Source organism: Lonchura striata, chromosome 31 (assembly GCF_050655825.1).
Source record: "Lonchura striata isolate lonStrDom1 chromosome 31, ASM5065582v1, whole genome shotgun sequence".
Lineage (NCBI taxonomy): Eukaryota > Metazoa > Chordata > Aves > Passeriformes > Estrildidae > Lonchura > Lonchura striata.
Window position 1 is genome coordinate 8,672,654 of NC_140733.1, and position 26,515 is coordinate 8,699,168.

A 26,515-nucleotide genomic window follows, 5' to 3' on the forward strand; every position below is an offset into this window, starting at 1 on the left:
GATCCGGTTACCGGGGCGGGGGGGAGGTGGCTGGGGAGGGGGGGGACAGCACACACGGACCCCCAGGACCCCCCCCCTCAACCCAGCGAGGGTGAGGGGACACCCAGAGACCCCCCCGACCTTCCCCCGGGGCATTCGGGACCCCCCGGTTTTGGGGAGGGGTCTCAGGGGTGTGTGGGACCCCTCAAGCGCCGCCTCCTCATGAATAATTAACGAGCAGTGGGCGCTGTCCGCCCCGAGCTCCGCCCCTTGATGAATAATTACCGAATAATTACCCTGCACGTCGTGTTAGGGGCGTGGCTCCGCTCAGGCTCCGCCCCCCTCATGAATATTGAAGCAGCCGCGCGCTCAAAGCGGCCGGGGCGCCGCTGCCGCCGCCCCCGGCCCGGAGCCCCCCAAGTCCTAAACCCCCAAAATCGGGAGACCCCCCCCCTAAAATCCGGAGCCCCCCGGACCACCCCAAAACCCGGAATCCCTCTCGGCCTCCCCAAAAACCCGGAGCCCCCCGGACCCCTCCAAAACCGGACCCCCGGAGCTCTCCCAGCCCGGATCCCTGCGGACCCCCAAACCCGGAGCCCCCCAGCCCGGATCCCTGCGGACCCCCAAACCCGGACCCCCGGAGCCCCCCAGCCCGGATCCCTGCGGACCCCCAAACCCGGACCCCCGGAGCCCCCCAGCCCGGATCCCTGCGGACCCCCAAACCGGAGCTCGGAGCCCCCCAGCCCGGATCCCTGCGGACCCCCAAACCGGAGCTCAGACCCCCGGAGCCCCCCAGCCCGGATCCCTGCGGACCCCCAAACCCGAGCTCGGAGCCCCCCAGCCCGGATCCCTGCGGACCCCCAAACCCGGAGCTCGGAGCCCCCCAGCCCGGATCCCTGCGGACCCCCAAACCCGAGCTCGGAGCCCCGGAGCCCCCCAGCCCCTAGAGCCCCCCTGCCTCTCCAGAGCCCCCCTGCCATCCCTGTCGCCATGTCGCGGCCGCTGACGGACGCGGAGCGGCGGCGGCAGATCAGCGTGCGGGGGCTGGCGGGGCCCGAGAACGTGGGGGAGCTGAAGCGCAACTTCAACCGGCACCTGCACTTCACCCTGGTCAAGGATCGCAATGTCGCGACATCGCGCGACTACTACATGGCGCTGGCACACACCGTGCGCGACCACCTGGTGGGGCGCTGGCTGCGGACACAGCAGTACTACTACGAGAAAGACCCCAAGGTGGGGTTTGGGGGGTCCTGGGGGGTCCTCAGAGGGTCTGGGGGCTGCACAGTCGGTGGTGCTGCCGTGGGAAAGACCCCAAGGTGGGGTTTGGGGGGTTCTGGGGGTCCTCAGAGGGTCTGGGGGCTGCACAGTCAGCGGTGCTGTCATGGGAATGACCCCAAGGTGGGGTTTGGGGGGGGTTCTGGGGGTCCTCAGAGGGTCTGGGGGCTGCACAGACAGCGGTGTCACCATGGGAAAGACCCCAAGGTGGGGTTTGGGGGGGGGTCTGGGGGTCCTTAGAGGGTCTGGGGGCTGCACAGACAGCAGAGCTATAAAGAGAAGAACCCCAAAGTGGGGAGAAAGGGGATTTTGGGGGGTCCTCAGAGGGTCTGGGGGCTTCACAAACAGTGGTGTCACCATGGGTAAGACCCCAAGGTGGGGTTTGGGGGGGGTTCTGGGGGGGTCCTAGAGGGGTCCTAGAGGGGTCTGGGGGCTGCAGACCCAGCAGTGAATAAAGAGAAGAAACTCAAAGTGGGGGGAAAGGGGATTTTGGGGGGGGGTCTAGAGAGGTCCTGGGGGTTCCTGGAGGGATTTGGGGGGCTCCTGGGGGGCTCCATGCCCAACAATGCTACCGTGGGAATGACCCCGATGGGGGGGGGGGGTCACCAGGAATCGTGGGGTGGGGGGCTGTGGGTTTGTGGGGGTCTCATGTCTGGGAGGGGGAGATTTTGGGAGTGCGAGTTTGGGGGTGCATTTGTTGGGAGGGGGGTCAGGACTGGGGGGGTCCTTCCCCCCCCATCCCCAGTTAAATTTATCCTGACCTTTCCCGCTGCCCCGGCCGCTGCCATTTAATCCCGACACCGGATAGCGGGGGGGCGGCGGGGCCGGGAGGGGGGCCCGGGGGCACGGGGGTGGCCGTGACCCCCGGTGACCCCCCCCCGACCCCCCCGCGACCCCCTGCCCCCCCTTTTAGCGCATCTATTACCTGTCCCTGGAGTTCTACATGGGGCGCACCCTGACCAACACCATGGTGAACCTGGGGCTGCAGAGCGGCTGCGATGAGGCGCTCTACCAGGTTTGGGGGGGCACGGGGTTCTGGGGGGCTCTGAGCGGTTTGGGGGGCTGGGGAGGGGTCGTGGGGCGCTGCAGAGGGGCTGCGATGTGGGGCTGCCCCTGGGGGTGGGGTTGGGATGGAATGGGGGTGACACGGGGGGACAGAGAGGGGACGGGGGGGAGGGAGGGGATGGGGACGTTTTGGGGTCCCCCCCACCCAAGCCCCGCTCTGTTGTCGCCATCCCCAGCTCGGGCTGGACATGGAGGAGCTGCAGGAGATCGAGGAGGACGCGGGGCTGGGCAATGGTGGCCTGGGGCGGCTGGCAGGTGACAGCAGGGGGGTCCCCAGGGGGCTGGAGGGGACCCCGCGATGGCCACGGCCCCCCCAATGTCCCCACGATGTCCTCCCCTCTCAGTGACCCCCCGATCCCCGGGATTGTCCCCAGGATGTCCCCGGTGTCCCCCTCCCCACTCGGTGACAGCCCCGGCCCCAGGATGGGCTCGGCCCCGGGATTCCCCCGCCATGCTCCTGTCCCCCCGTGTCCCCACGGTGTCCCCACGGTGTCCCCACGGTGTCCCCACGGTGTCCCCGATGTGCCCGGTGACATCTCCCTGCCACCAGCCTGTTTCCTGTCCTCGCGTGTCCCCCCGTGTCCCTTGTGTCCCCCACTGTCCCGTGTCTCTGATCCCAGTGTCCCCAGAGTCCTCACCCTGTCCCAGTGTTCCCAGTCTCCCTGATCCCAGTGTCCCTGACCCTGTCCCAGTGTCCCCAGTGTCCCTGATCCTGTCCCAGTGTCCCTGATCCCAGTGTCCCTGACCCTGTCCCTGTGTCCTCAATGTCCCTGACCCTCTCCCAGTGTTCCCAGTGTCCCTGACCTGTGCCCCCAGTGTCCCTGACCCTGTTCCTGTGTTCCCCCTCAATGTCCCTGACGGTGTCCCCCATGTCCCCAATGTCCCCGTGTCCCTGGCGGTGTCCCCCGTGTCCCTGACGGTGTCCCGGTGTCCCTGACGGTGTCCCGGTGTCCCTGACGCTGTCCCCGTGTCCCCAGCCTGTTTCCTGGACTCCATGGCCACCCTGGGGCTCGCTGCCTACGGTTACGGGATCCGCTACGAGTTCGGGATCTTCAACCAGCGAATCGCGGGGGGCTGGCAGGTACGGGGGGTCCCGGTACCGGGGGTCCCGGGGGGGGGGGGCGCAGGTACCGGGGGTCTGGGGGGGCAGGTACGGGGGGTCCCGGGAGGGGCGGGTATGGGGGTCTGTGGGTGGGTTTTGGGGGTCTGTGGGTGGATTTGGGAGTCTGTGGGTGGATTTTGGGGGGGGTCTCTGGGTGGGTTTTGGGGGGGGTCTCAGGTGTCCGGCCCCCCAGGTGGAGGAGGCCGACGACTGGCTGCGCTACGGGAACCCCTGGGAGAAGGCCCGGCCCGAGTACACGATCCCCGTGCACTTCTACGGGCGCGTGGAGCACGGGCCCAGCGGCGCCAGGTGGCTGGACACGCAGGTGGGCACCGCTGGGCACAGCTGGGCACAGCTGGGCACCGCTGGACACAGCTGGGCACCGCTGGGGACAGCTGGGGACAGGGGACAGTGAGATGTGTGTGAGGGCACAGCTGGGCACCGCTGGGCACAGCTGGTGAGAGCGATGTGGGGGTACCGAGGTGACAGGGGGAACACAGTGTCACACACACACAGGTGTCACACACACAGAGTGTCACACACAGGTGTCACACACACACACAGGTGTCACACACACACACACAGTGTCACACACACAGGTGTCACACAGGTGTCACACACACAGTGTCACACACAGGTGTCACACAGTGTCACACAGGTATCACACACACACAGTGTCACACACACACACTGGTGTCAGACACACACACAGGTGTCACACACACACAGTGTCACACACACACACAGTGTCACACACAGGTGTCACACACACACAGTGTCACACACACACACAGTGTCACACACAGGTGTCACACACACACACAGTGTCACACACACACACAGTGTCACACACAGGTGTCACACACACACAGTGTCACACACACACACAGTGTCACACACAGGTGTCACACACACACAGGTGTCACACAGGTGTCACACAGGTGTCACACAGGTGTCACACACGCGTGTCACACGCAGGTGGTGCTGGCCCTGCCCTACGACACGCCCGTCCCCGGCTACCGCAACAACACCGTCAACACGCTGCGGCTGTGGTCAGCGCGCGCCCCCAACGACTTCAACCTCAAGGACTGTGAGTGCCCCGAACCCCAAAACCCTGAACCCCAAATCCCCCCGAACCCCAAATCCCCACTCTGCTCCCCCAAATCCCCTCCCTGCTCCCCCAAATCCACCCCCAGCATCCCAAATCCCCTCCCAAACCCCAAATCCACCCTCGGCACCCCAAACCTGAACCCTAAATCCACCCTGCTCCCCCAGATCCCCCCCGGGACCCCCCCACGCTCGGGGGTCCCCTGGGCCCCCCCTGATCTCTCTGCCCCCCCCAGTCAATGTCGGGGGGTACGTCCAGGCCGTGCTGGACCGAAACCTGGCCGAGAACATCTCCCGGGTGCTGTACCCCAATGACAACGTGAGAAACGGGGGGCTGGGGGTCCTGGGGGGGGCTGGGGGGCTCTGGGAACACCGGGGGAGCAGGGGCACCCCCAAACCTGCCGGGGAGCATCAAAAATATCCCACAAATAATGGGGAGGGGTCCTGGGAATCCCTAGTTGGGGGGGGGGGTCACCCCCAGTTTTCCAAAGGGAAGGAGTTTTGGGGGCTGTTTTGGGGTCTCACGGGGGGGCACCCCCAGTTTTCCAAAGGGAAGGAGTTCTGGGGGCTGTTTTGGGGTCTCACGGGGGGCCACCCCCAGTTTTTTGAAGGGAATGAGTTTTGGGGGGTTGTTTTGGGGTCTCACGGGGGGCCACCCCCAGTTTTTCGAGGGCAAGGAGCTGCGGCTGAAGCAGGAATATTTCGTGGTGGCGGCCACGCTCCACGACATCGTCCGGCGCTTCAAATCCGCCAAGTTCGGCAGCCGCGACCCCGTGCGGAAATCCTTCGAGAGCTTCCCCGACAAGGTGAACCCCGAAAGCTCCGGGGACCCCCCCCCAAAAATCGGCCCCGGCCCCGCTGAGCCCTCCCGCCCGCCGCAGGTGGCGATCCAGCTGAACGACACCCACCCCTCGCTGGCCATCCCGGAGCTGATGCGGATCCTGGTGGACGAGGAGCACCTGGGGTGGGACCAGGTGGGTGGGGGGGACACGCCCGGACCCCCACGCCCCTCCCCAAATCACGGGGGAGGGTCCCTCAAAACCCGCGGGCCACGTTCCGCATCCCCCCCCTGGGTGGGGGGCACCGGGGGTCACTCCGGGGGTGTCCACGCGTGTCCCCCCGCAGGCGTGGGACATCACGGTGCGCACCTGCGCCTACACCAACCACACGGTGCTGCCCGAGGCGCTGGAGCGCTGGCCCGTGCACCTGCTGGAGTCGCTGCTGCCGCGGCACCTGCAGCTCATCTACGAGATCAACCAGCGCTTCCTCGACGTGAGCGAATTGGGGGGGGTCCCGGGGGTCGTGGGGTGTTGGGGCACCCCGGGGGTTTGGGGATCCGGGGGTCGTGGGGTGTGGGGGGACCCCGGGGTCATGGGGTCCCGGGGGTCGTGGGGTGTGGGGGGAACCCCGGGGGTTTGGGGATCCGGGGGTCGTGACGTGTGGGGGTCTCTGTGGGTCCATTATCCCTGGGGGTTTCAGGAGGTCTCAGGGGGTCTCTGTGGGTGGGGTGTCCCTGGTGGGGTACCTGGGGGTGTCTCAGGGGGTCTCCGTGGGTCCCTTGTCCCCGGGGGTGTCCCGGGGGGTCTCTGTGGGTATCTCAGGGGGTCTCCGTGGGTCCCTTGTCCCCGGGGGTGTCCCGGGGGGTCTCTGTGGGTATCTCAGGGGGTCTCCGTGGGTCCCTTGTCTCAGGGGGTCTCTGTGGGTGGGGTGTCTCAGGGGGTCTCTGTGGGTCCCTTGTCTCAGGGGGTCTCTGTGGGTCCGTTGCCCCTGGGGCTGTCTCAGGGGGTCTCTGTGGGTGGGGTGTCCCTGGGGGTGTCTCAGGGGGTCTCTGTGGGTCCGTTGCCCCTGGGGCTGTCTCAGGGGGTCTCTGTGGGTCCCTTGTCCCCGGGGGTGTCCCGGGGGGTCGCGGGGGTCCTGACGCGCCCCCCACCCCAGCGCGTGTACGCGCTGTTCCCGGGGGACCTGGAGCGGCTGCGGCGGATGTCGCTGGTGGAGGAGGGCGCGGTCAAGCGCGTGAACATGGCTCACCTGTGCATCGTGGGCGCGCACGCCGTCAACGGCGTGGCCGAGATCCACTCGCAGATCCTCAAGGACAGCGTGTACGACCCCACCCGGGCACCCCAAATCCCACCCGGGCGCCCCAAATCCCCCCCGATCCCCCCTCCCCAACCCGCGTTCTGCCGCGATAGCGGCACCTGGATCTGCTCCCGGATCCCGGGACAGCTCCGGCCCCGGGACCCCAAACCTGTCCCTGTCCCCCAAATCCCCCCTGTCCCCCCAGACCCCAAACCTGTCCCTGTCCCCCCAGACCCCAAACCTCTCCCTGTCCCTCCAGAACCCCAAATCCCCCAGACCCCAAACCTGTCCCTGTCCCCCCAGACCCCAAACCTCTCCCTGTCCCCCCCAGACCCCAAACCCGTCCCTGTCCCCAAAACCCCCCTTGTCCCCCCAGACCCCAAACCTGTCCCTGTCCCCCCAGACCCCAAACCTGTCCCTGTCCCCCCAGACCCCAAACCTCTCCCTGTCCCTCCAGAACCCCAAATCCCCCAGACCCCAAACCCGTCCCTGTCCCCCCCAGACCCCAAACCCGTCCCTGTCCCCCCAAACCTGTCCCTGTCCCCCAGAACCCCAAATCCATCCCATTCCCCCAGAACCCCAAGTTCCCCCCCAGACCCCAAACCTATTCCAATCCCCAAATTCACCCCCCCCGTCCCCCAAGGACCCCAAATCCATCCCTGTCCCCCAGAACCCCAAATCCCCCGTCCCCCCAAATCCATCCCATTCCCCCAGAACCCCAAATCCCCCAGCCCCCCGGGTGTCTCCACGTCCCCCCAGCCCCCCGGGTGTCTCCACGTCCCCCCAGCCCCCCGGGTGTCCCCACGCCCCCCCACGCCCCCCGTGTCCCCCCAGCTTTAAGGATTTCTATGAGCTGGAGCCCCACAAGTTCCAGAACAAAACCAACGGCATCACCCCGAGGCGCTGGCTGGTGATGTGCAACCCCGGCCTGGCCGAGGTCATCGCGCAGGTGAGGGCACCTGGGGCTCACCTGGGATCACCTGGGGGCACCCAGGGGCACCTGGGGCTCACCTGAGCTCACCTGGGGGCTCACCTGGGGGCTCACCTGGGGGCTCACCTGGGGGCTCACCTGGGGCTCACCTGGGGCTCACCTGGGATCACCTGGGAATCACTTGGGGGCACCCAGGGGCACCTGGGGCTCACCTGGGATCACCTGGGAATCACCTGGGATCACCTGGGAATCACCTGGGATGATCTGGGAATCACCTGGGGGCACCTGGGAAAAGCTGGGATCACCTGAGGCTCACCTGAAGCTTACGTGGGCTTATCTGGGGTTCACTGGGAATCACCTGGGGCTCACCTGGCCTCACCTGAGCTCACCTGGGGCTCACCTGGGATCACCTGAGCTCACCTGAGCTCACCTGGGGCTCACCTGGGATCACCTGAGATCACCTGAGCTCACCTGGGGCTCACCTGGGCTCACCTGGGAATCACCTGGGGCTCACCTGGCCTCACCTGGGGCTCCCCCCACCTCTGCAGCGCATCGGGGAGGATTTCGTGTCCGACCTGGACCAGCTGCGGCGGCTCCGGGACTTCGTGGACGACGAGAGCTTCATCCGGGACGTGGCCACGGTCAAGCAGGTACGGGGGGCCGGGGGGTCCCGGGGGGGCTCCGGGGGTGCCGTGGGGGTCCCGGCCGCGCCCCCAGCCCCCCTTTTTTTGCCCCCCCAAACCCCAGGAGAACAAGGCCAAGTTCGCGGCGTACCTGGAGAAGGTGTCGGGGGTGCGGGTGAACCCCGCCTCGCTCTTCGACGTGCAGGTGAAGCGCATCCACGAGTACAAGCGGCAGCTGCTGAACTGCCTGCACGTCATCACCCTCTACAACCGTGAGTGGGGGTCCCCGAAACCCCCCCGGGACCCCCCGACTCGGGGAGACCCCCCCCAAATCCCCCAAAATCCCCCAATCCCCCCAAAATCCCCCAAAATCCCCCAATCCCCCCAAAATCCCCCAAATCCCCTGAGAAACCCCGCCCTGGGTCCCCCCGAACCCCCAATTCCTGCACGTCATCACCCTCTACAACCGTGAGTGGGGGTCCCCGAAACCCCCCGGGACCCCCCGACACGGGGAGACCCCCCCAAAATCCCCCAATCCCCCCCAAATCCCCTGAGAAACCCCGCCCTGGGTCCCCCCGAACCCCCAATTCCTGCACGTCATCACCCTCTACAACCGTGAGTGGGGGTCCCCGAAACCCCCCCGGGACCGCCCGACTCGGGGAGACCCCCCCCCAAATCCCCCAAAATCCCCCAATCCTCCCAAAATCCCCCAAATCCCCTGAGAAACCCCGCCCTGGGACCCCCCCGAACCCCCAATTCCTGCACCTCATCACCCCCTACAACCCTGAGGGGGGTCCCCAAAATCCCCCGGACCCCTCCCCACTCGTGGAGACCCCCCCCAAACTCCCCAATTCTGGACCCAGCCCCAGAAACCCCCCCGGACCCCTCCCCACTGCCCCCACCGGAGCGGGGACCCCCCAAAATCCCCCAAGATCCTCCCGGGACCCCCCAAAATCCCCCAAGATCCTCCCGGGATCCCCCAGAATCCCCCCAAATCCTCCTGGGAGCCCCCAAAATCCTCTTGGGACCCCCCAAAAAAACCCTGGATCACCCTGGGACCCCCCCAAAATCCCCCAAATCCTCCTGGGACCCCCTCAAAATCCCCCTGGGACCCCCTCAAAATCCCCCAAATACTCCTAGGACCCCCCAAAATCCCCCCGACCCCCCCGGTACAACCCCCCTGGACCCCCCCAAACTTCCCCCAAACCCCTCGGGGACCCTCTCTGATTTTGGGGGGGGTCTCCCTTGACTCGTGCCCCCCCATTTTGGGGTCTCCCCCAATTTCAGGGATCAAGAAGGACCCTGGGAAACCGTTCGTGCCCCGAACCATCATGATCGGGGGCAAGGTGGGGGTTTGGGATTTTGGGATTTGGGGATTTTTTGGGATTTTGGGATTTTGATATTTGGGGGTTTTTTGAGGGTTTTGGGATTTGGGTGTTTTTATTTTGGGGATTTGGTGTTTTGGGATTTTGGGGTTTGGAGGTTTTGGGATTTTGAGATTTGGGGGTTTTTTTTGGGGTTTTGGAGTTTTGGGATTTTGAAGTTTTGGGATTCTGGAGTTTTGGGATTTTGGAATTTTGGGAGTTCGGGGTTTTGACGTTTTGGAGTTTTGGGATTTGAGATTTGGGGGGAGTTGAGTTTTGGGGTTTTTTTGGGGTTTTGGGGTGGGGGTTTTTTTTGGGTTTGGGGTTGTTTTTTTGGGGTTGGGTTTTTTTTTGGGTTTTGGGTTTTTTTTGGGATTCTGGAGTTTTGGGATTTGGGGTTGTTTGGAGTTTTGGGATTTGGGGGTTTTGGGGATTTGGGGGTTTTAGGATTTTGGGATTAGGGGGTTGTTTGGAATTTTGGGTTTTGGGGATTTGGGGTTTTTGGGATTTTGAGTTTTTTGTGTTTCAGAGAGGTGTCAGGGGCTCCATTTTGGTTTGGGTCGGGGGTCCATGGTGGGTGCAGGATCTCTCTGTGGGTGGGGCGGGGGTCCCCGAGGGTTTTCGGGGTCGCTGAGTTTTGGGGTGCCCCCAGGCTGCCCCCGGGTACCACATGGCCAAGATGATCATCCGGCTGGTGACGGCCATCGGCGACGTGGTCAACCAGGACCCGGCCGTGGGCGACCGCCTGCGGGTGTTGTTCCTGGAGAACTACCGCGTGTCGCTGGCCGAGAAGGGTGGGCACCCCAAAAACCCCCCTGAACCCCAAAAACCTCCTGAACAACCCCAAAATCCTCCCTGAACCCCAAAACCCCCCTGAACCCACCCCAAAATCCCCAACCTGCCTGCGGGTGCTGTTCCTGGAGAACTACCGCATGTCGCTGGCCGAGAAGGGTGGGCACCCCAAAAACCTCCTGAACCCCAAAAACCTCCTGAACAACCCCAAAATCCTCCCTGAACAACTCCAAAAACCCCCTGAACCCACCCCAAAATCCTCCCTGAACCCACTCCAAAACCCCCCTGAACCCACCCCAAAATCCCCAACCCGCCTGCGGGTGCTGTTCCTGGAGAACTACCGCGTGTTGCTGGCCGAGAAGGGTGGGCACCCCAAAAACCCCCCTGAACCCCAAAAACCTCCTGAACCCACCCCAAAATCCCCTGAACCCCAAAATCCTCCCTGAACGAACCCCAAAATCCCCCTGAACCCACCCCAAAAACCTCCTGAACCCCAAAATCCTCCCGAATCCACCCCAAAATCCCCCTGAACCCCGAAAACCTCTCTGAACCCACCCCAAAATCCCCTGAACCCCAAAATCTTCCCTGAACCCACCCCAAAAACCTCCTGAACCCACCCCAAAAACCTCCTGAACCACCCCAAAATCCCCCAATATAACCCAAATACACCCCAATACATCCTGATATCCCCCGATATAACCCCGATACACCCCAATATAACCCCGATACACCCCGATATAACCCAAAACCACCCTGATATAACTCCTATATAACCCTGATATCACCTGATATCCCCCAATAGAACTCAAATACACCCCGATATCTCCCGATACACCCTGATATAACTCCTATATAACCCTGATACACCCCGATATCCCCAATATAACCCAAATACACCCCAATACATCCTGATATCCCCCGATATAACCCCGATGCTCACCGCGCTGCCCGCGCTGCCCGCAGTGATCCCGGCCGCGGACCTGTCGGAGCAGATCTCCACGGCGGGCACCGAGGCCTCGGGCACCGGGAACATGAAGTTCATGCTGAACGGGGCGCTGACCATCGGCACCATGGATGGTGCCAACGTGGAGATGGCCGAGGAGGCGGGCGAGGAGAACCTCTTCATCTTCGGCATGAGGGTGCCCGACGTGGAGGAGCTCGACAGGAAGGGGTGGGGGTCTGGGGCTGGGGGTGTGAATATCACAGGGGGGTCTGGGGGCTGTGGGTCTGGGGTCTGGAGTCTGGGGCTGGGCTGGGGGTGTGAAAACCACAGGGGGGTCTGGGGGCTGTGGGTCTGGGGTCTGGAGTCTGGGGCTGGGCTGGGGGTGTGAAAACCACAGGGGGGTCTGGGGTCTGGGGGTGTGAATACCACAGGGGGGTCTGGGGTCTGGGGGTGTGAATACCACAGGGGGGTCTGGGGGCTGTGGGTCTGGGGTCTGGGGCTGGGGGTGTGAATATCACAGGGGGGTCTGGGGTCTGTGGGTCTGAGGTCTGTAGGTTTGGGGGTCTGGGGTCTGGGCATGTAAATACAACATGGGGGTCTGGGGTCTGCAGATCTGGGGTCAGGGTCTGCGGGTCTGGGGTCTGTGGGTGTGAAAACCACAGGTGGGGCTGGGGTCTGGGATCAGGGCCTGAGGTCTGTGGGTCTGGGGTCTGTAGGTTTGGGGGTCTGGGGTCTGGGCATGTGAATACCACATGGGGGTCTGCAGATCTGGGATTTGGGGTCTGGGGTCTGTGGCTTTGGGGGTCTGGGGGTGTCAATACCACACGGGCACAAAACTGAGCAGGGGGGGAAGCCCAGAGGATTTTGGGGGGGGACCCCCTGAACCCCCGAAAACGCCCCAAAAACCCCCCAGGACCCCCCCCAGAACCCCTCAGGACCCCCCCAGGAATCCCCAAACCCCCCGGGGCCCCCCCCAAACCTCCCCAAAAACCCCCAGGACACCTCCCAAAAACCCCTCAGGACCCCCCAGGAATCCCCAAAACTCCCCAGAACCCCTCAGGAGCCCCCCAGGACCCCCCCAGGAATCCCCAAACCCCCCGGGGCCCCCCAAACCTCCCCCAAAACCCCCCAGGACCCCCCCCAAACCCCCCAGGACCCCCCCCAAACCTCCCCAAAAACCCCCAGGACCCCTCCCTAAAACCCCTCAGGACCCCCCAGGAATCCCCAAACCCCCCCAGGACCCCCCTCAAAACCCTTCAGGACCCCCCCAGGAATCCCCAAAACCCCTCAGGACCCCCCCAGGACCCCCCCAGAACCCCCCCAGGAATCCCCAAACCCCCCCAGGACCCCCCTAGAACCCCTCAGGACCCCCCCAGGAACCCCCAAACCCCCCCGAACCCCCCAGGTACCGGGCCCAGGAGTTCTACGAGCGCCTGCCCGAGCTCCGCCAGGCCGTGGACCAGCTCAGCTCCGGCTTCTTCAGCCCGCGCCAGCCCGACCTGTTCCGCGACATCGTCAACATGCTGATGAACCACGACAGGTCGCGACAGGAGCCCTGGGGGGGGGGGGGATATCGCGATAGGGGCGCGGTCCGCAGGGTGGGGGGTGGTTGGGGGTCCCGCAGGGATGGAGGAATGGGCTGGGCTGGGCTGGGGGGGGGTGATGAGGGATGTCGGGGTTCATATCGCGATAGGGGGGGGTCCGGATAGATGGATGGTGGTCCCACCACCCAATTTTCCGTCCTGCCCCCCCCCCCAGGTTTAAGGTGTTCGCGGATTATGAAGCCTACGTGAAGTGCCAGGAGAAAGTCAGCGCGCTCTACAAGGTGGGGACCCCTCCCCAAAAATGACCCCCCCACTCAAAAAACACCCCCTGAGTGACCCCCAAAGCGGGATCCTCCAAAGGACCCCCCAAAAATGACCCCCCCTGAAAAAACACCCCCTGAGTGACCCCCAAAGCGGGATCCCACAAAGAGCCCCCCCAAAATGACCCCCCCCTCAAAAAACACCCCCTGAGTGACCCCCAAAGCGGGATCCCACAAAGGGCCCGCCAAAAATGAACCCCCCACTCAAAAAACACCCCCTGAGTGACCCCCAAAGCGGGATCCTCCAAAGGGCCCCCCAAAAATGACCCCTCCCTCAAAAAACACCCCCTGAGTGACCCCCAAAGCGGGATCCCACAAAGGGACACCCCCCAAAGCGGGATCCTCCAAAGGGCCCCCCAAAAATGACCCCCCCCACTCAAAAAACACCCCCAAAGGGACACCCCCAAAACGAGATCCCCCAAAGGACCTCCCCAGAAGGGACCCCTCCCAAAAAACACCCCCTGAGTGACCCCCAAAGAGACGACCCCCCAAAAAGGGACCCCTCTCTAAAAACACCCCCTGAGTGACCCCCAAAACGGGATCCCCCTAAGGGCCCCCCAAAAATGACCCCCCCCTCAAAAAGCACCCCGAGTGACCCCCAAAGAGACACCCCTCCAAAGGGGCACCCCCAAAACGGGACCCCCCCAGGAGACCCCCCAAAAAGGGACCCCCGAAGTGACAACACCCAAAGGGTCCCTCCCCAAAACCCCCGCGAGGTTTGGGGGGGGAGTCCCCAAAACCCTGCAGGGGGCACGGAGGGGTTGTGGGGGGGGTCGCTAAACCCAAGGGAGGACCCGGGGGGGGTCCCCAAAACCCCGTGAGGATGAAAATGGGGGGGGGGCACCCAGGGGTTCCCCAGGTGCGGGGCACCCCAAAACCCCGTGGGGACACACGGGGGTGGGGGCGGTACGGGGGTCTGGGGGTGTCTGGGGCGGAGCGGGCGGGGGTGTGGGGGTGGGTTTGGGGGTCCCCCCGCTGTGAGCCCCCCCGGGACCCCCCCCAGAACCCGCGGGAGTGGACCCGGACCGTGATCCGGAACGTGGCGGCCGCGGGGAAGTTCTCCAGCGACCGGACGATCGCGCAGTACGCGCGGGAGATTTGGGGCTGCGAGCCCAGCCGGCAGCGCATCCCCGCCCCCGACGACCCCCGCGAGTAACGGGGACCCCCCCCCACCACCACCGGGGGAACCCCCCCGGAATTCCCCCGGACCGGGCACCGCTGAACCCCGCACCCCAAATCCCCCAAATTCACCCCAGAGCATCCCCGGCAATTGTGGGGAACCCCAAAACGCGGACCCCCCCCCCATCCCACCCTGTGCCTTCATTCCCCCACAAATTGGGGGGGGGTCCCCAACTGTCCCGCCCACCTGGGACCCCCCAGCACGCGCCCCGCACCCCCAAATCTCTCCCCGGGGGGGGGGGTTCAGGAGACCCCCGAGTTTTGGGGCAGTTTTGGGGCTCCTTTGGTTGGTTTGATTTGATTTGGGGCGGGGGTCTCCCCGGCGCTGCGGGAATTGGGGGGGGGGGAAGTGGGAAACAGGGGGGTCCCCCCCAAAAAGGAAGAAAAAAAAGGAATTAAAGGAAGGGAAAAGAAAAGGCAACGAGAGAAATGCGGTGTTTGTTTCTCGCGGGCGATTTTGGGGTGCCCGGGGGGGTGAGGAGGAGTTTGGGGTGCTCGGGGTGGGGGCGCTTGGGGGGTCCGGGGGGGCTCTGGGGCCTCGCCCCCTCCCCAGGGCGGTGCCGCCGCCGTTCTGTTGAACCACAAACCACTTCCCCCCCACCCAGGAACCCCCAAAACCGCCCGGAGCCGCCCCAAACCCGGCTCCGCCCCCCCCATCCCCCGGGGCACCCCAAAACCCCCCCCGGACCCCCAAATTCCGGGCCCGCCCCTCGCCGCGTCCAACCCGCCGCGGCCGCCGGAGCAGGTGGGGCTGGAGCGGGGGTCCCGGGGGGTTTTGGGGGGGTCCCGGGGGGTTTGGGGGGGTCTTGGGCGGTCCAGGGGGGTTTTGCGGCGTCCCGGGGGTTCTTGGGGGGGTCCCGAGAGGTCTCGGGGGGTCTTGGAGGGGTCTCGGGGATTCTTGGGGGGGTTTTGGGGGGTCCCGGGGTGGGGGGGGGATCAGAGAAACGCGTGGGAGAAGCCGGGACCCCCCCCCGAGTGTCTCCCCAGACCCCTTCCCAGTCCCTCCCAGTGCTCCCAGTTTCCCGGGATTTCCCCATCCCAGTTGCTCCCAGTTGCTCCCAGTTGCTCCAGCACCCCGCATTCCAACGCTCCCAGTTCCCCTCGTGCCGGGGGTAGCGAGCTCCCAGTATCCCCCAGTCCCTCCCAGTATCCCCCAGTCCCCCCCAGTCCCCCCCAGTCCCCCCCCAGTCCCTCCCAGTATCCCCCAGTATCCCCCAGTTCCCTCCCAGTATCCCCCAGTTCCCTCCCAGTATCCCCCAGTCCCCCCCAGTCCCTCCCAGTATCCCCCAGTTCCCTCCCAGTATCCCCCAGTCCCCCCAGTCCCCCCAGTCCCCCCACCCTGGGGTGCTCCGGAACCGGGGCTCAGGAAGCGCCGCCTTATCGGGGTGCAGCACCCGGCGAGGGAAAATTTGGGGGGGGTCGGGGCCCCCAACCCCCCCAAATTACCCTGAAGGAGACCCCAGGACCCGCCACTCCCCCAAACTGGGACCCCCAGACCCCTCCCAGCCCCCCCAAGGGACCCTCAGGACTTGGGGACCCCCAGCTGCGGTTTGGGGGGTCCCGGCCGGTCTCTGGTGCTGACCCCACCCCCAAATCCCTCCCCCCCAGTTTTGGGGTCCCACCATGAGCAGCTCCCTGGACCTGGACCGAGCCCCCACCCTGGACGAGCTTCTGAGGGGCTGCGTCGATGCCTTCGGTGGGGGGGACCCCGATTTTGGGGGGTCCGGGGGGGGGTCCGGGGGTTTCGGGGAGTCCTTGAGCTCTGGGGGGGCTCCGGGGTTTGGGGACCCCTCGGATTTGGGGGGTCCTGAAGTTTTGGGGGTTCCTGAGTTTGCGGGGGGAAGGTTTGGGGGATCTGGGGGGGATTTGGGGGATCCTGGGGGGGATTTGGGTTTTGGGGGGGTTCTGACCTCTGAGGTGTCCCTGAAGCCTGGGGAGCCCTGGGGGGGCGGGGTTGGTGTTTTGGGGGGTGCGGGGTGGAGTTGGGGGTCCCAGGGAGGGTCTCTGGGGTCTCTGTGGTTTTGGGGTGACCCCCCCGCCCCCCCAGACGCGCAGGGGAAGGTTCGGGACCCCCAACTCGTCCGACTCTTCCTGGCCACGCACCCCTGGTACCTGCCCCAGGCCGAGGTGGCCGCCAAGCTGCTGACCCTGTATCCTTGGGGACCCCCCCGCGACCCCCCAAAACCCCCCGCGACCCCCCGGGACCCCCAAATCCCGCGGGTCCCCCCCAAACTTCCTGGGATTTCCCCCAAAAATCGAGTACCCCTCGTACCTGCCCCAGGTCAGGGGGGGCTGGCAGCTGCTGAGGTTTTCTCCTTGGGGATCCCCCCGCGACCCCCAAAACCCCCCGAGACCCCCTGGGACACCCCCAAATCCCCCAGGACCCCCCCGACCTCCCTGAAATCCCTTTCATTGACCCCTTGGGACCCCCTTGAATTTTGGGGATCCCCCACAAAATCTCCCTGGAACGCCCCCCACACTCCAGACCCTCCCTGCCCCGAGCCCCCCCAAACCCCAGGACCCCCCCAAACCCCAGGACCCCCCCAAACCCCCGCGCAGGCTCCTTGACCCCCCCGCAGGGTGCAGGATTCGGGGGGCTCGGCCGAGGGTCCCTCCCTGCGCCTCAAGATCGGCCACTTGGTCCGGTGAGTGACCCCAAAACCTCCACGGGACCCCAAAAACTCCTGGGACCCCAAACCCCCCCGGGACCCCAAACCCCCCGGGACCCCAAAAACTCCTGGGACCCCAAAACCCCCTGGGACCCCAAAACCCCCGGGACCCCAAAAACTTCCGGGACCCCAAAACCCCCCGGGACCCCAAAACCCCCTGGGACCCCAAAACCCCCCGGGACCCCAAAACCCCCCCGGATCCCCCTGGGGACCCCCAGATCTCCTTGAGGACCCCCAGATACTTTCTGGGGACCCCCGGATCCCTCTGGGGACCCCAACATTTCCTTCCTGGAGACCCCCAGATCCTTTCTGGGGACCCCCGGATCCCCCTGGGGACCCCCCCAATTTCCAGGGACCCTCCAAACCCTTCCTGGGGACCCCTCGGGGCCCCCCCGATCCCTTCTGGGGACCCCCGAGTTGTGGGGTCCCCCTGACCCCCCCTTTTCCCAGGTACTGGGTCCGGGCGTTCCCGCGGGAGCTCTCGGGGGACCCCCAGGTTTTGGGGCGGCTGCGGGAATTGGGGGCGGCGCTGGGGGGGGACCCCGAAACCCCCCTGGGCCTCGAGAGCCTGTAGGTGAAAAAGGGGGGGGGCTCGGGGATTTGGGGGGGTCCGGAGGGGTCACGGGGTGATGGGGGGGCACAGGGAGGGAAATTTGGGGTACAGGGGGGACACGGGGGGGGGCACAGGGGGGACACGGGTTTGGGGGGGCACAGGGAGGGAAATTTGGGGTACAGGGGTCACGGGGTTTGGGGGGGCTGGGGGGGCACAGGGAGGGAAATTTGGGGTGGAGGAGGCACAGGGACGGGGGGGGACATGGGTGGGGGGCACGGGGGGGACACGGGTGGACACGGTGGGGACACGGGGGGTCAGGGGGGGACACGGGTGGACACGGTGGGGACACGGGGGGACACGGTGGGGACACGGGGGGTCACGGGTGGACACGGTGGGGACACGGGGGGACACGGGGCACACGGGGGACACGGGGCACACGGGGGACACGGGGGGACACGGAGGGGACATGGGGCACACGGGGGACACCGCGGGACGGGCACATCGCGTCCCCCGGCACTCGCGCGTGTCCCCGTGCGCAGCCCCGAGGAAGGTGACGATGCCGAAGGTGACGATGGCGGGGGTGACAGTGGCGGGGGTGACAGTGGCGGTGGCACCGGAGCTGTCCCCGGGGGGGGTCCCGCGGGGGTCCCGGCGCCCCCCCGCGCGCGGTTCTCGATGCTGCTGGAGCCGCTGGAGCCGCCCGAGCTGGCGCTGCTGCTGACGCACCTGGAGCACCGCGGCTTCGGCCGCCTGCGCGTGAGTGGCCTGCGGCACCTGGGCACACCTGGGGGCACACCTGGGGGCACCTGGGCATGCCTGGGGCACCTGGGCACACCTGGGGCACCTGGGCACACATGGGGCACCTGGGCACACCTGGGGCACCTGGGCACACCTGGGGGCACACCTGGCGGCACACCTGGGGCACCCGGGGGCACCTGGGCACACCTGGGGCACCTGGGCACACCTGGGGCACCTGGGCATGCATGGGGCACCTACGAGCACACCTGGGCACGCCTGTGGGACGTCTGGGCACGCCTGGCACACCTGGGGCACACCTGGGGGACACCTGTGTGCGACACACCTGTGCAAAACACACTCGTGTGACACCCGCCCCCTGCCCCGCCACATCCCCTGAACCCCGATGTCCCCGATGTCCCCCCGTGTCCCCAGTGTCCCCAATGCCCCCCGTGTCCCCAGTGTCCCCCCGTGTCCCCCGTGTCCCCAATGCCCCTGATGTCCCCAATGTCCCCCGTGTCCCCAGTGTCCCCCCGTGTCCCCAGTGTCCCCAATGTCCCCAATGTCCCCAGTGTCCCCAATGTCCCCAATGTCCCCAATGCCCCCCGTGTCCCCAGTGTCCCCAGTGTCCCCCCGTTTCCCCAGTGTCCCCCCGTGTCCCCAGTGTCCCCAATGTCCCCAATGTCCCCAGTGCCCCCAATGTCCCCAATGTCCCCAATGCCCCCCGTGTCCCCAATGCCCCCAGTGTCCCCCAATGTCCCCACTGTCCCCAGTGTCCCCAGTGTCCCCCCGTGTCCCCCCAGCTCCGGGACATCCGCGCCTTCGCGCGCTCCGCGGGCACCTCGAGCTCTCCCGCGCTGCGCCGCTTGGTGGCGCTGTCCAACGGCCTCTCGCGCTGGGTGCAGCTGCGCGTGCTGCGCCCCCTGGCGGCCCCGCAGCGCGCGGCGGCGCTGGGGCAGTGCCTGCAGCTGGCGCAGGTGAGACCCCCGAGGGACCCCCGAGAGAACCCCGAGGGACCCCCGAGAGACCCCCGAGGGACCCCCGAGGGACCCCCGAGAGAACCCCGAGGGACCCCCGAGAGACCCCCGAGAGAACCCCGAGGGACCCCCGAGGGACCCCCGAGAGAACCCCGAGAGAACCCCGAGGGACCCCCGAGGGACCCCCGAGTGACCCCCGAGAGACCCCGAAGTGACCCCCAGAGTGACCCCCGAGAGAACCCCGAGTGACCCCCGAGGGACCCCCGAGTGACATCCGGGAATGACCCCCGAGGGACCCCCGAGTGACCCCCGAGGGACCCCCCGAGGGACCCCCGAGTGACCCCCGAGGGACCCCCGAGTGACCCCCGAGAGAACCCCGAGTGACCCCCGAGTGACCCCCGAGAGAACCCCGAGTGACCCCCGAGTGACCCCCGAGAGACCCCGGAGTGACCCCCGAGAGAACCCCCGAGTGACCCCCGAGGGACCCCCGAGTGACCCCCGAGGGACCCCCGAGGGACCCCCGAGAGAACCCCGAGGGACCCCCGAGGGACCCCCGAGAGACCCCGGAGTGACCCCCAGAGTGACCCCCGAGAGAACCCCGAGTGACCCCCGAGGGACCCCCGAGTGACCCCCGAGAGAACCCCGAGGGACCCCCGAGGGACCCCCGGAGTGACCCCCGAGGGACCCCCGAGGGACCCCTGAGGGACCCCCGAGGGACCCCTCGAGTGACCCCCGAGTGACGTCCGGGAATGACCCCTGACCCCCGGGAATGACCCTTTACCCCCGGAGTGACCCCCGGAGTGACCCCTGGGAGTGACCCCCGGAGTGACCCCTGGGAATGACCCCTGACCCCCATAACTGACCCCCTGACCCACCGCCCAGGGGCAGCGCCTGCACCTGGCCCAGGCGAGACCCCCAACCCATCACCCCAAACCGACCCCCAGCACTGAGCGACATTCCCACAAAACTGTTCCACAGCCCCCAGCCCTGCCCTAAGACCCCCAAGCCCTGCCCCACAGACCCCCCCAGACCCCCCCAGCCCTGCCCCATGGTCCCGACCCTCAGCAAGGCCCCCCTGCCCCCCCACATCTGCCCCCCACCTCCCCAGAGCCTCCTGGAGCTCCGCAACTTCAACTCCCTGCTGGCCGTGGTCGGGGGGCTCGGCCACGGCTCCATCGCGCGGCTGCGCCGGACCCTGACGCTGCTGACCCCCCCCCTTATCCAGGTGGGGGTCCTGGGGGCACCGGGGGGGTCCCCGAGGGGGCACACGGGGGGGGCGAAGGGGTTGTGGGGCACCTGTGGGTTCTGGGATGCCCCGGTGGAGGCTTTGGGGGTGTCCTGGGGGTGGTCCTGGGGGTGTTGAGGAGCATTTGGGGGTACTGGGGGGTCCTGGAAGGCACATGGGGGTCCTGGGGGTGTTGAGGGGCATTTGAGGGTACTGGGGGGTCCTGGAAGGCACATGGGGGTCCTGGGGGTTTTGAGGGGCATTTGGGGGTACTGGGGGGTCCTGGAAGGCACATGGGGGTCCTGGGGGTGTTGAGGGGCATTTGAGGGTACTGGGGGGTCCTGGAAGGCACATGGGGGTCCTGGGGGTTTTGAGGGGCATTTGGGGGTACTGGGGGGTCCTGGAAGGCACATGGGGGTCCTGGGAGGATCCTGGGGGAGTCGCAGGGGGCGCGGGAAGGTCCGGGAGGGTCCTCGTGGGGTTTTGGGGGAGGCACGAGGGGGATGTGCCCCCCCGGCTCTGCTCAGTTCTAAAATGTCCCCCCCGTGTCTCTCCCTGTCCCCGTGTCCCCGCTCTGTCCCTGTGTCCTCTGTGCCCTCCTGCGACCCCCCCCCGCACCCCAATTCCCCCCACCCGGTGCCCCCCCAGCTGTGGGCACAGCTGGCCGAGGCCGTGGGCTCGGGGGGGAACTACCGGGGCTACCGGGCGCTGCTGGAGGGCGCGGGGGGCGCGGGGGGGTTCCGGGTGCCGGCGCTGGGGGTGCACCTGCGGGACCTGGTGTCGCTGGAGGCGGCGCTGCCGGACTGGGGGGGCCCGGGACGCCCCCACCCCAATAAACTGCGGGCCCGCTTCGCCCTGCAAGGGGCGCTGCTGGCGGGGCGCGAGCAGGGACCCCCCGGGACCCCCCACCCCGACCTGCTGCGGCTGCTGGAGGTGAGACCCCGCTGCGGCCCCCAAAAACACCCCCAAACCCCTCCCGGGACCCCCAAACTCCCTCCTGGGACCCCCCGGGATCCCCCACTCTGATCTGCCCCACTCCACCCCCTCCAAACTCCCCTCTACCCCTCCTGTCCCCCCCCAAAACCCCCAGAATGCCAAAACCTTCCTGAACTCCCCCTCCCAAACCTGCCCTGCCCCCCCTCAGATCTCCCAAGCTTCCCAGCCCCCCAAAAGGCCGCGACCCCCCGAACCGCCGCACCCCCAAAACCCCCGAATCCCCGCAGTCCCAAACCCCCGAACCCCCCAAATCCCCCGATCCCAAACCCCCCGAACCCCCGGATCCCCAGATCCCCGAACCTCCGCACCCCCAAAGCCCCCCCCCCAAACCCCCGAACCCCTGAACCCCCGAACCCCTGCACCCTCCGCAACCCCCAATTCCCGGAGCCCCCCGAACCGCCGCACCCCCAAACCCCCGAACCCCCGAACCCCCAAACCCCGGAACCCCCGGATCCCCAGATCCCCGAACCTCCGCACCCCCAAAGCCCCCCCCCAAACCCCCGAACCCCCGAATCCCCGAACCCCAAACCCCCGAACCCCGAAACCCCCAAACCCCCCCGAACCCCCGAACCCCCGAACCCCCGAACCCCCGAACCCCCCCAAACCCCCGAACCCCCCCCAAACCCCCGAACCCCCAAACCCCCCCGCACCCCGCCCCGCCGCCCCCGCGCCCCTGCAGTTCCCGCCGTGTCCCGCAGGTGTCGCTGGCGCTCGGGCCCAGCGAGGAGCAGCTCCACCAGATGTCGCTGCAGCGCGAGCCCCGCGAGAGCGCCCCCGTGAGGCCGGGCGGGGAACGGCAGCGGGGAGCGGGGGCACGGGGGCGAGGGAGGGGAACGGGGGGCGAGGGAGGGGAGGGGGCGAGGGAAAATGGGGGAGAATCAAAATGGGGGAGAGTGGGGAACGGGGGGCGAGGGAAATGGGGGAGAATCAAAATGGGGAGAGTGGGGAACGGGGGGCGAGGGAAATGGGGGAGAATCAAAATGGGGGGAGTGGGGAACGGGGGGCGAGGGAGGGGGGGAGCGAGTGAAAATGGGGGAGAGGGGGAAATGGGGGTGAGTGTGGGGAGGGGGGCGAGTGGGGGAGAGGCGAGTGAAAATGGGGGAGAGTGAGGGGAACGGGGGGGCAAGTGAGGGAAAATGGGGGCGAGTGAAAATGGGGGAGAATCAAAATGGGGGCGAGTGAAAATGGGGGAGAATCAAAATGGGGAGAGTGGGGAACGGGGGGCGAGGGAAAATGGGGGAGAATCAAAATGGGGGAGAGTGGGGAAATGGGGGTGAGTGTGGGGAGGGGGGCGAGTGGGGGAGAGGCGAGTGAAAATGGGGGAGAGTGAGGGGAACGGGGGCGCAAGTGAGGGAAAATGGGGGCGAGTGAAAATGGGGGAGAATCAAAATGGGGGCGAGTGAGGGGAAATGGGGGCGAGTGGGAAAGGGGGGACGAATGTGGGGAAGGGGCGAGTGTAAAAAAGGGGGGCGAGTGTGGGGCAGGGGGGGATGAGCGAGGGAAATGGGGGCGAGTGAAAATGGGGAGAGTGTGGGAAAGGGGGCGGGTGTGAAAATGGGGGGGACGAGTGTGAAAAGGGGAACGGGCGTGCAATGGGGGGTGAGTGTGCAATGGGGGCAGGGGGCTGTGACCCCCTGACGCCCCCTCCCCTCCCCACAGGCCGGGCCCCCCCCGGAGCTGCCCCCCGCCCTCCCCCCCGAGCGCTGGGTCCTGCCCGAGCCCCCCCGGCCCGACCCCGCGGGGCTGCGGCCCCGCCTCGAGCAGCTCGTGGAGGTGCGGGGGCTGGGGGGCTGGGGGGGCTGGGGTGAATTTTGGGGGTTGGGGTGAATTTGGGGGGTGGCTGGGGTGAATTTTGGGGGGCTGGGGTGAATTTTGGGGGGGCTGGGGTGAATTTTGGGGGGGCTGGGGTGAATTTGGGGGGCTAGGGGGGGTTAGGGAGGATTTGGGGAGGGGGGCTCGGAGGAATTGAGGGGCGAGGGGGGGCTGGGGGGTGAGGGGAGGGGTCCTTAGGGAGAGTTTAGGGGTTCAAGGGGTCCCGAGGGATTTGGGGGGCGGGGGGGGGGCTGCGGTGATATTTTGGGGGTCTCGGGGGGGGTCTCGCAGAGGATCCGAGGTGACTTTTTTTTTTTTTTTTGGGGGGGGGTCTCAGTCCATTTTCCGGAACTTCGACGTGGACGGGGACGGGCGGATCTCGGTGGAGGAATTTGGGATCGTGCGGGAAAACTTCCCCCACCTGCCCCCCTTGGGGGAGCTGGACACCGACATGTGAGACCCCCCCCCCCCCCGGGACCCCCAAACCCCCCAGAGCCCCCCCGGGACCCCCAAACCCCCCAGAGACATCCCGGGACCCCCAGAGCCCCCCCAGGACCCCGAAACCCCCCCGGGACCCCCAAAACCCCTCCGGGGACACCCCCAACCCCGCCGGGACCCCCAAAACCCCTAGAGCCCCCCCGGGACCCCCAGAGCCCTCCCAGGACCCCCAAACCCCCCAGAGTCCCCCCGGGACCCCCAACTCTCCCAGAGACATCCCGGGACCCCCAGAGCCCCCCCAGGACCCCGAAACCCCCCCGGGACACCCAAAAACCCTCCGGGGACACCCCCAACCCCGCCGGGACCCCCAAAACCCCCCCAGGACCCCCAAAACCCCTCCGGGGACACCCCCAACCCCGCCGGGACCCCCGAAACCCCCCCGGGACCCCCAAAACCCCTCCGGGGACACGCCCAACCCCGCCAGGACCCCCAAAACCCCTCAGTGACCCCCAAACCCCCACCAGAATCCCCAAATCCCTCCTGAGCCCCCACCTGCCCCCCCCCGGGGATGAGCTGAGCCCCCCCCCCGGGGACCCCCAAAACCGGGACCCCCTCCCCACCCGGAGCCTGCTGTGACCCCCCCGTGTCCCCCCAGGGACGGGGGGCTCAGCCGGGGGGAGGTTCTGGATTATTTCCTGCGCTGCAGCCAGGGACCCCCCCCGGGACCCCCCCACAATTTCCGGGGGCTGCGGGGGCTCCGCGCGGGGCCCTGCGAGACCTGCGGGAAACTGGTGAGCGCGGGGGGGCCGCGACCCCCCAAAAATCCACCCAAATCCCCCCCCCGAGCACGGCTGGGGAATGGGGACCCCCCCCCCCGGAATGGGGGCGACCCTCCCTGACCCTTCCCTCCCTGATCCCCCCCCCCAGATTTGGGGTCTGCACAAGGATGGGATGGAGTGCAGCGGTGAGTGGGGGGCTGGGGGTCCTGGGGGGCTCTGGGGGGGGTCTGGGGGTCCTGGGGGGGGTCTGGGGGTTCTGGGGGGGGTCTGGGGGTTGAGGGGGTCTCGGTGCAATGGGGATTTTGGGGGGGCTTTGGGTGTGACGGGGGTTTTGGGGGGTTTTGGGGGGGTTCTGGATGTCGTGGGGGTCTCTGGGTGTGAGGGGGGTTTTGGGTGGGGGCTGGGGGGTTTTGGGGGGGCTCGGTTTTGGGGGTCTCTGGGTGTGAGGGCGGTTTTTGGGGGGTCTCTGAGTGCGATGGGGGTTTTGGGGGCGGTTTTTGGGGGTCTCTGGGTGCGATGGGGGTTTTGGGGGCGGTTTGGGGGGGCTCTGGGGGTCTCTGGGTGCAATGGGGGTTTTGGGGGTGGTTTTTGGGGGTCTCTGGGGGTCTCTGGGTGCCAGGGGTCCCGGTGCCCCCAGGCTGCGGGCTGCGCTGTCACATCGGCTGCCGGGAGCGGCTCCGCCCCGAGTGCCGCCGCCGCGCCCGGAGCGTCGCCGCTGCCCCCCCGGGCCCCCCCGGGCCCCCCAAATCCCGGCCCCGCTCCCTCAGCCTCTCCCTGCCCTGGCCCCGCCGGGCCTCGCTGCGCCCCCCAGGTGGGACCCCAAAACTCGCCCCCCCCCTCGGGACCCCCATTGAGGGGACCCTGAGGTGGCCGGGACCCCAAAAATGACCCCCCCGACCCCCCCAGAGCCCCCCGAGGAGGCGCAGGGGGACGAGGACGGAGTTTTTGACACCCACCTGTGACAGGTACCGGGGTGGGGGGCCGGGACCCCCAAATTGGGGTCCTGGGGTCGGGGTCCCTCCAAATCGGGGGGTCAGACACCTGGGACCCCCCCCAAATTGGGGTCCTGGGGTCGGGGTCCCTCCAAATCGGGGGCTCAGACACCTGGGACCCCCCCCCAAATTGGGGTCCTGGGGTCGGGGTCCCTCCAAATCGGGGGCTCAGACACCTGGGACCCCCCCCCAAATTGGGGTCCTGGGGTCGGGGTCCCTCCAAATCAGGGGGTCAGACACCTGGGACCCCCCCCCCAAATTGGGGTCCTGGGGTCGGGGTCCCTCCAAATCGGGGGGTCAGACACCTGGGACCCCCCCCAAATTGGGGTCCTGGGGTCGGGGTCCCTCCAAATCGGGGGGTCAGACTCCTGGGACCCCCCCCCCCAAATCGGGGTCCTGGATGTTGGGGTCTAATACTGACACCCCCCCCCCCAAATTTCCACAGGGTCCCGAAGGCTCCAACCCCCCCCGACCCCGGCTGACCCCGGACCCCCCCTCACCCCTTGGATTTGGGGGGGTCCCAGCCCCCCTCCACGATTTGGGGGTGGGTTTGGGGGTCTCTGCGTGTCCCGTGGGAATAAACTCCGTGTCCGTGTGTCCGGCTGGGGGTCCCTGCGTGGGGGGTTCCTGTGGGGCAGCGTGAGACCCCCGCCCCCGGGGAGACCTGGGGGGGATTTGGGGGGGATTTGGGGGGGTCCCTGGGGGTCTCTGGGGGTCTCTGTGGGGCAGCCTGGGGGTCGCGATGCCCGTGGTGGGGGGGGGGAGGTTTGGGGTGATGTTTTTGGGGTGATGTTTTTGGGGGGGTTTGGGGAGATGTTTTTGGGGGTGTTTGGGGTGATGATTTTGGGGTGATGATTCTGGGGGGTTTTAGGGTGATGTTTTTGGGGGGGTTTGGGGAGATGATTTTGGGGTGATGATTTTGGGGGTGTTTGGGGCGATGTTTTTGGGGTGATGATTTTGGGGGTGTTTGGGGTGATGATTTTGGGGGGGTTTGGGGTGATGATTTTGGGGGGGTTTGAGGGTGATGATTTTGGGGTGA

General features: G+C 67.1%; 2 protein-coding genes across 2 annotated transcripts; both read left to right on the forward strand.

Annotated features, from left to right (window-relative positions):
- The first annotated feature begins 338 nt into the window (after positions 1 to 338).
- LOC146764867 (glycogen phosphorylase, muscle form) lies at positions 339 to 14,721 on the forward strand. The gene is made up of 20 exons (XM_085563896.1): positions 339 to 1,212; positions 2,168 to 2,269; positions 2,496 to 2,574; positions 3,297 to 3,400; positions 3,615 to 3,746; positions 4,400 to 4,511; positions 4,765 to 4,847; positions 5,191 to 5,334; positions 5,410 to 5,502; positions 5,654 to 5,800; positions 6,464 to 6,627; positions 7,439 to 7,553; positions 8,084 to 8,185; positions 8,283 to 8,430; positions 9,446 to 9,504; positions 10,175 to 10,316; positions 11,278 to 11,485; positions 12,663 to 12,797; positions 13,016 to 13,082; positions 14,125 to 14,721. Exons 1-20 carry the CDS (start codon positions 970 to 972, stop codon positions 14,275 to 14,277), a joined length of 2,532 nt encoding a protein of 843 aa, XP_085420022.1. The 5' UTR covers positions 339 to 969; the 3' UTR covers positions 14,278 to 14,721.
- Positions 14,722 to 14,819: 98 nt separating this feature from the next.
- Positions 14,820 to 26,444, forward strand: LOC146764868 (RAS guanyl-releasing protein 2-like). The gene is made up of 17 exons (XM_085563965.1): positions 14,820 to 15,045; positions 15,909 to 15,996; positions 16,348 to 16,450; positions 16,880 to 16,945; positions 17,420 to 17,539; positions 18,062 to 18,278; positions 19,061 to 19,234; positions 20,343 to 20,459; positions 21,108 to 21,392; positions 22,154 to 22,231; positions 23,115 to 23,228; positions 23,605 to 23,720; positions 24,361 to 24,496; positions 24,633 to 24,669; positions 25,122 to 25,295; positions 25,391 to 25,449; positions 25,922 to 26,444. The coding sequence occupies exons 2-16, from the start codon at positions 15,924 to 15,926 to the stop codon at positions 25,444 to 25,446; spliced, it is 1,866 nt and encodes a 621-aa protein (XP_085420091.1). The 5' UTR covers positions 14,820 to 15,045; positions 15,909 to 15,923; the 3' UTR covers positions 25,447 to 25,449; positions 25,922 to 26,444.
- Positions 26,445 to 26,515: the final 71 nt, after the last annotated feature.